The sequence below is a fragment of the Sus scrofa genome, chromosome 15 (genome assembly GCF_054392235.1).
Source record: "Sus scrofa isolate SSC_HxYL_T2T_F1_AM1 chromosome 15, Sscrofa_HxYL_maternal_Yorkshire_Landrace_v2.0, whole genome shotgun sequence".
Lineage (NCBI taxonomy): Eukaryota > Metazoa > Chordata > Mammalia > Artiodactyla > Suidae > Sus > Sus scrofa.
The window spans coordinates 52,359,481-52,368,368 of record NC_139397.1 but is presented as its reverse complement, the minus strand read 5'-3'; the positions used below and the strand labels follow the sequence as shown (position 1 = coordinate 52,368,368).

The 8,888-nt window shown below is 39.6% G+C and overlaps 1 protein-coding gene across 1 annotated transcript; it reads right to left on the bottom strand.

Moving 5' to 3' along the window:
* Positions 1-2,115: 2,115 nt before the first annotated feature.
* LOC110257049 (beta-defensin 130B-like) lies at positions 2,116-8,374 on the bottom strand. The gene is made up of 2 exons (XM_021075542.2): positions 8,292-8,374; positions 2,116-2,453 (listed from the first exon to the last, which is right to left on the bottom strand). Exons 1-2 carry the CDS (start codon positions 8,347-8,349, stop codon positions 2,272-2,274), a joined length of 240 nt encoding a protein of 79 aa, XP_020931201.1. The 5' UTR covers positions 8,350-8,374; the 3' UTR covers positions 2,116-2,271.
* Positions 8,375-8,888: the final 514 nt, after the last annotated feature.

The window sequence follows — 8,888 nt, the reverse complement described above, 5'->3', positions numbered from 1 at the left end:
CATGTCTGTGACCTACACCACAGCTCACAGCAATGCCAGATCCTTAACCCACTGAGCAAGGGATCGAACCTGCATCCTCATGGATGCATGCTAGTCAGATTTGCTTCTGCTGAGCCACGATGGGAACTCCTATTGTTACTTATTTTAATTTATTCTGTCATTAGAAAGGATTGTCTAATGCTAATGAAATGTCAGTATTTAAGCTTCATTACCAATCCTGATGGAAATGTTTTTTAAAACTTTTCCTAACTTGCTTATTTAATTTCAGTTTTCATAGGAGATCGTGAGACATATTTATTGAACAAATAAAGCTTCAAGTATCAGAAAACAATGGTATTTGCAATTTTAAAAATATGAATTTTTAGCATAATTTGTTGTGGTTTCTTCTGAAATATCAAGACATTGTTTTTTCTATATATTCTTTCAATATAAAATCTATGTTGTACCATTTTATTTATTTTAAACTAGTAATCTTTGCATCATGTAATAAGACTAAGTACAATGATTTATTTCCTTAAGTCATTTTAGCAATGAGAGAACAGCAATGTTAGTGGCCGACTTTTCTGGGTTTTGCCATTTATGCTTCAGGTGCCTTGTGTACACTCATTTAATCCTTACAACAAGCCCAGTATTTAGATTTCTTATTTCATGCATTTATTGGAGAAAAATTTTAAGGCAATTCAAGGTAAATAAAGAGTTCAAAGTCATATGGCCAGTAAACAAAGCAACCACAGTTTCAACTGTATAGTGATGCATGGAGAACTACACTGTGTGTTGTGAAATTCCATGGTGTCCTAGACATGCAGATATGAATAAAGGCAGGTCTTGTACTTGAGAAATTTATATAGTCTTGTGGGCAATTGAAATGCACATAAATCCTAGAAACAAAAATCCTAAGAATATTTGGAGGTGGATTAAACTTATTCTGGTTTATTGACCATAGATAGGCTTTGTGGTTGAGGAAATGAAAAGCCTCGAATTTTGTTTGCGGGGTAATTTGGCTGCATTCAAAAGAGTTTTTCCATCCTCGTAAAACTCATGTCTTGTAACATTCTTTACTTCTTTTTTTTCAATTTAATTTAATTTGTATTTTATATTGGAGTATAGTTGACTTAAAATGTTGCGTTAGTTTCAGGTGCACAACAAAGTGATTCAGTTACACACACACACACACACACACACACACACACACACACACATCTATCCATTCTTTTTCAGATTCTTTTCTCATGTGGGTTATTACAGAATATTGAGTTCCCTGTGCTATACAGTAGGTACTCATTGATTATCTATTTTATGTATAGTAGTGTATATATGTTCATCCCAAACTCCTAATTTCTCTCCCCCGACCTTTCTGCTTTGATAACCATAAGATCATTTTCTGAGTCTGTGAGTCTGTTTCCCTTTTGTAAACAAGTTCATTGGTATCACATATAAGTGATATCATATGATATTTGTTTTTTTCTGTCTGACTTACTTCACTTACTATAATAATCTTCAGATCTTGACCTCTTTTTTGCCCTTTCATGTTCTTAGCCATCAAGTAGAAATTATCTAGAATTATTATTCTGGTGGAAATTCTTCCAGCCAGAAAGTGGAATAATCTCATGGTAAATTTGGAAAGAACTCTGGGGCACACTGAGTTCTCAGCTCTCTGCCTTCTACCAGTGAAGCTCCCAGCAGGAAGCAGCTCTTGCATTTCCCTCCTCCAGGGCCTGGTGAAGAGAAGGGAGTCAGCCGGGGCTGGGAATGGTAGGACTGCGTGGGGAGTTAGTCTAGTGCTCAAGTGCAATGTTAGCAGGACCACATGATGAACAGACCTTAATCCATGTCACCCAAGTAGGTGTCTCATATAATGAAAATGAATTTCATTCAGAGTCAGAGGAGGAAGAAGGTTGATACACTCATTTACATAATCAAACACTACCTACTGCTATTTTATTCCCTTATTATTTTTTTCACATGTGAACATTTTACCTTTATCTTTTTAGAGAAGGTCATGTAATTTTTATTAAATACCCTTAGAGTATGAGAGTCCGTTGTTATTTAGTTTAGTCATGTGCTTCTTAAAGAGGCATGCATGTGCATCAAGAAGACATCCCAGGGATAAATACATGCAGAATTAGTGCATTTATTTCCAGTCAAGGGAGAAAAACAAGTTTAAAAGGAGTCTGCATCATCTGTCCTGGATTTTGAAGTTCTGGGTCAGACAGGAGTCTATGCAATCCATCCATGTGTTCTTGAGTTCCAGTGGCTTACAGTTTGCTCTCATCAGGGAGATTTTGACTTGGGAACGGGTGTTGGATAGGGATTTAATATCCACCACTTCCTACAACATTTTTTTTCTTCATTACATATACCAATGGTGTCCTCTGTGCCGATGCATGCATGGTCCTTACACACCCCTTTCAAAAGAATACATTGTTTTTGTCCCGGAATAAGGCCAGTCCTTGCTGAACAGAAAGAGATTTGACATTGTTAATTCACCCTCAAATCACTGGTAATGAACATAAGACAATAAATGGACAGAAGAATGCCCTTGAGGTAGGATAAATGATATTCGCTATGGGAAAGGAACATTTAGGCAAAAGAAATGACTTTTGGGAAACGCATAAGAGTGTGGGACTGTGCACATCTTAGAGAGGGCAGGCTAATTTCTAGATGCTTGTAGAGAGTTGTCTTTATATCAGGGGGCAGTACATGTTGAAATGCGTGGGGCGATCTCTTTTCCCCATGACTGGGGAGATGTCCTTGAAATTAGTGGATTAAATTTCCCACCTTGTGAATTGTCCTGACCCAAATGCCAATAACACCTCAACTAAGAAAGGCTATTTCAAAGAAAGTATCCATCCTTTTACCTCCTCACCTGTGCTCACCTCCCCATCCGTGTTTACAGCATCCTTATCCTTAGAGCATCTGCACTCCTCTTCGTCTCCTTTTCTGCAAAGTCTATCCATCCTTCAGATTCCATTTTACCTAATTCCCCCATCTCAAGACTATGCAGGAATCACATTTTATATGTTGTTCAATGCCCCTTATATGCAGATACCTGGAGAGGATCTCTCTCAGAGTGGAAAAGCATTTTTCCTTAAATATACTCATATGTTTTCTTAATTCATTTGGTTGCTGAATAGCGCATAATGAATATGTGTCTCCATACAGTTCCCTTGAGACTCAGTGAACTTTCTCTGACTTTTCCAGCACAACCAAGTGTCTTTTTTTCCCCCTGGGGATCATGGTGGATATTACACAACAGGGACACTTCTGTTCATGGTCATTAATAGGAGTTAGTTCCTGAACCATCCTATTAACTCACTTGTATATCTGTTTGTCTTTATTATCCAGTAATATTCTAACCCCAACTGACTAGACCTGATAGTTTAGAGTGATAGTTTGACCACTTTGGGGGCTCTGAATCTTTTTTTTTTTTTTTTGGTACATAAACCGGGCTCTCATTATTGTCTCTCTATTCTGTTGAAAACAAGCCATGGCTATACAAACCTGTGAAGCCTCCTGTACCTGAATTTTCAGAACCTGAAATTTCAAGTACAAGAGACTGTGTTCTCCACTTGCTGGAAGGTCTATCCTGGTACACCCTGGTGGTACACACTGCTCTCAGGCCAAGCATCCAGAGACTCAAGGTCTCTGTGCACCCAGAGAATGGCAGCATGGAAAGTTTAGAATGCATCTTGTGCTACCTCTGCTTTGCCACTTCTGGAAGATGAAGTGTCTGTCTTTCAGGGACAGAGCTGATGGCCTCAGGAGACAGCTCCATGAGGATCTAGCTCAACTGCCTGATCTTCGCCTAGTGCAGGTGTCATGCCCAGTGGTGCAGCAGTCCTATTGCCAACTCTTAGTCTCTTGCCCATTGCCTCATCCATGCACTTAGTGTAACAGTTGGTGAGATTTTCTGGTTTTCCAGTGAAGCTTGAATCAAGGGTTTTTAGGCTTGGGCAAGACATAGGGCGAGGCAGAGTGTGGTCTCAAGGAGGTCTCTGGACATGAACTTAGACATATCCCACGCAATGCAAGTTGGAGTGTGTGGAGCCACAGCCAAAGCCAAGAGACTTAACCTGTCCCTGGCAGGCAACCTTGTCACCCACTGTGCTGAAAGTTCAGTTTCCTGATACAGTATCTGGACTAGGATAGCAGCATTCTCTGTACTTGGAAGATGCCTCTTGCTTGAATCAAAAGGACCACAACAGTTTATTCTACAAGTGAGGCACTCTCTGCTAAATATGAGGCTGAAGTTAAGGAGGTATTATCTGAGTAGGAAGCCGAAGAGTTATCCTCTCCCTTCCAACCATGACTGTGACATATCTTCATGCCCAAGCACTAGTTCAAGTAAAAAAAAAAAATAATATTAAAGTTACCTGGTTCACCAGGAAGAAACATTTCTTCCTAAATATGGGAATTTATTTTTTAGACTTACTGACATAATAAAGAGCTATTGGAGTTCCCATCGTGGCTTAGTGGTTAACGAATCTGACTAGGAACCATGAGGTTGCTGGTTCGATCCCTGGCCTCGCACCATGGGATAAGGATCTGGCGTTGCTGTGAGCTGTGGTGTAGGTTGCAGATGTGGCTCGGATCCCGCATGGCTGTGGCTCTGGCGTAGGCTGGTGGCTACAGCTCTGATTCGACCCCTAGCCTGGGAACCTCCGTATGCCGCAGGAAGCAGCCCCAGAAATGTCAAAAAGACAAAAAAAAAAAAGTTATCAAAGAAATGACTCTGTAATAGACTTTAGACTCTTATAGGATAGGCACATGTTATAATGGTTATATCACATGCAGTGAGAGAAAGCATACATGTTTAATAATTGCTGTTGGGAAAATAAACAAAATTTAGGTGCGCCCTTGAGATTGTATCACAACATGAATGTTTACAGCTAAAAGGAGGAAAATCTAGCATCACAGTAAAATAGAAGACCGTATAGTGGAACATTCATCTAATCTTGAAAAGAATGTGATTTTCTCAGCATTAGGACTTACTGAGTTTTTAGCTTTTCTGTCTCTTTTGGTGGTGATAGACAGGGTTTGGATGGGTAGGCTCTTCTTGGGACTTTGTCAACCGAGAAACAGCAACACCAGATCTGAGCCATGTCTGTGAACTACACCATGGATTTTTAACCCACTGAATGAGGCCAGGGATCAAACCCTTGTCCTCATGGGTACTAGTTGGGTTTGTTACCACTGAACCACAATGGGAACTCCCAGAGTGACAGTTCTATTTTCCCGAGGCGATGTAGAGCTCAAGCTTTCTTCTGCTTCTGTTTAAGGTGGTCTGCTTGAACATGATGTTATTCCCCAAAGTCAGAATAAGATGAATATGATAATTTCCTTAATTCTCAGGGGGCTAATGAATAAGTTTAAGAGTATGTCATTCTAACCTCTTTATCCCCATACTCTCAAGCATATCTATCTATCTATCTAACTAACTTTTTCAGTCTATTCAAGGATACTATGCATTCTTTTTTTTCTCAGAGACATATAAAGACAGGTCTTGAAAATATATATATTCAAGGAGTGATCATTAACATTCATTAGACTGCAGGTTGATAAACCAGATTTTCTTCTTTGGATCATGTCATTTCTTTGGATAAATTTCCTTCATAACAACAATGATTTTTTTTAAATCTGATTTTTTTTGGTAAATGTCTCTAATAAAATTCATAACCCACCCACTCAATTCTCCCTCAAAAGAAATTTTGTGAAAGAAAAGTTATTTAGTATTTACAAAATTTCTAAGGTTATCAGATTGATTCCAGATAGCTGGTAGATTCTCAATTCCCAGGTAACAACAGGGACCAAAATCAGGATTTTGAGGAATGTGATAATTATTATAGATTAAATTGCTCAAACAACATGTCAGTTAACAATCAGGTCCTAAGGGGCCCATCCAGCCTGACCAACACAGAAATTCCTTTTCTTTGACTGAAGAGGTCATTTAATTATGCATCCATGAACATCTCAATATGCAAAAGTAAGGTGTAATGACCTTCCATGTGACTTCAGTATCCTCTCCTCACAAAATATGTGGCCATTGAAAGTTATTCCCTCCCATGCAGAATTATAGGATATTTGTTTAATCCATCCTCTTGGCAGAACTGATTTGAGAGAAACAAAGGAGGGCTGATCTGGAGAAAGAAGTTGTCATCTCTTGAAAGGCATGCCTCTGAAGGGTTCTCATTGTATTTGGGGGCCTTGGAATGTCACTAATTCTGCTACCAACCCCAAATAACCTTCTGCTCTTCACCTATGCTCTTCTTTTTTATTGTGGTGAGAACACTAAACATGAGATCTTCCCTCTGAAATGTCTAAGTTCACAATGCACTACTGTTATCCAGAAGGCTGAGGCTGCACAGCAGAGTTCTAGAATTATTCATCTTGTATAAGGTGAAACTTTAAGGCCATTGAACAACTCCCTATTTGTCCCTTCTCCCAGCCCCTGGAAAGTGCTCTTCTACTCTATGTGTCTATGAGTTTGACTGTTTTAGAGACCTCAGGTAAGTGGGATCATGCCATCTTCACCTTATTTGACTGGCTTATTTTGTTAACATGGTGTACCCCAGATTCATCCTCCAGATCAGTATTAAAGTAGAGTTTGTTGTGCATCCTGTCTACCTTCCCCACATCTATCATCCTGGACTTTGGTGGTTTCTGCCTGTGAATCACAAGTTCTTCATACCTTCAAAGATGCACTTTTCTCACCCTCTTTGCTGTTTTGGTCTTACACTTTGGTTTCTGACTTTCAAGGAGTCTGAATCATGGTGCCTAAAATGGGAACGTCTTTGGGGATACTGTAGAAGGGGCCTCATCCAGAAGATGACAGAGATTTGGGATAGTACACATTTTTCAAATCTAAACATGATTTTGGCTTACTAGAATACACATAGAGCTAGATTAGACTTATTTATCTTTGGATCACAGAAATTACCTGATCGAAAAGTTAGGAATTTTGAACTCCTAATTCCTCATTCTTGGTATTGATACCCTTGATCTCTTTGGACACAGTTACTGGTGGTTTCTCAGGCTTCATTACATGTGTTTACTTCAAAAGATGATTATCTCCACTTAGGGCTGTGTCTTCCAGCAGAATTGAGAGCCAAAAGAGAATGACATGAACTCCTTCAAAAAGAGACAGCTAGGAGTTCTGTTGTGGCTCAGTGGTAATGAACCTGACTAGCATCCATGAGGACTAGGGTTTGATCCCTGGCCTCACTCAGTGGGTTAAGGATCTGGCATTGCTACAAGCTAAGGTGTAGGTTGTGGACTAGACTCACATCTGGTGTTGCTGATGCTGGCAGCTGCAGCTCTGATTCCACCCCTAGCCTGGGAACTTTCATATGCTGCAGGTGTGGCCCTCAAAAAAAAAGAAAGAAAGAAAGAAAAGAAAAGAAAAGAAGGAATAGCTATACATCAGGGAGATCCCATGATATCCCATAGATTAGGCCAAGATCAAGTGAGTGAGTAACTTGAATTGTATTCCTTATAGATGAATGAAGGAAGGGTAGAGTTACCTAGACTTAAGCTAGTCCCATGAGAACAGATGCTGTTAAGAGGGATGTGAACCACCTATCATTAACAGCAAACACAGTCTTCTCAGTTTTTACAGGGAACTGAATTAACCTGCCTTAAAATGACCACATTCCCTTTTTCCTTTGAGTTGACACTTTAACATTCAAATTTCTTAATCATGCGTGCTAAGGATGTAACTCAGATGGTTAGCATGCTTCCTTCATATTTTACTTTATGCTTAAAATTTTGCCTTTGAAGCACCATTCCACTGTTTACAGTTTTTCCAAATTCCCATGTTCCCTACTGGTTTTTAATAACTTGGAACACACAGTTATTTTTTTGTTGAGCTCTGTTTTATGCACCTGACATCTACCCCTAAGAAATATTCCTCACCAGTAGACGCCACATCACATCTACTTACTAACCAAATCTGACTCAGCAGCTGCCATTTTCACTCTCATTTTGGAGACTGGGGTTCTAGAGGGGGGGTTCTTCTTGATTTGTATGCTTATTTAGCTTTAAGTCATATGTCAAAACTTCTCTATTTCTACCTCTATTTGGGCCCCCTTTTCTAATCATGGAGATTCTGGAACTAATTTTCCATTGATGGAAATGCTTGTCCTGCTTCTCAAGTTTGGCCTCATCATTTGTAAGGGAGGTGACTGTGTTGGACTTCTGCATCCCTGAGGCTGTGGTTAAGATGGCCACAGTATAATTGAGCATCCCAGTGGATCTCCTAAAAAACCTACCTCTACAGTTACTCACCATCTTACCTTTTGGTATTATAGTCAAAGAGAGGAGGAGAAGAGAAATCAGTGAGTGGAGTCTCATGGTTGAATGCCCGGTAGAGAAGTGAGTGGTCAGGAATAGTAGAACCCAGGTCCTTTTATTTACTTCTGGGGATTGGCATTCCTTTTGGTCAATGAAGCTTAACAAGTAAGAAAATAAAACAGCTTCCCCTGGAATATTTCCAAACCTTGCAGCCTCTAAATTTGGTGACAAATTAACCTAATTATTGGAGACCAGATGGCTTATCCTTTACTTTTTTCTGTGGGCTCTCAAATTTCTCAGAAGTCAATAACTATAGCCAGTCATATTTAAAAGGAGCCAAAAAGTCAGGTCATTGAGTGTAAAGTCCCTGTTACCAAAGTCTTCTGAATTGCAAAGGAACCCTTCCACAGCATACTGTTTTCCCCAAAAGGGATAAAATGATTGGCTAAGGACCATTTCTTTAGCAGAAGAAAGATGAAGGAGAAGAAGAAAAAGAAGGAGGAGAAGGTAAAGAAGAAGAAGAAAAGAAGAGGAGAAGGAGAAGAAGAAGAAGAATAAAAAAGGAGGAGAAGAAGAAGGAGAAGAATGGGAGGAGGCAG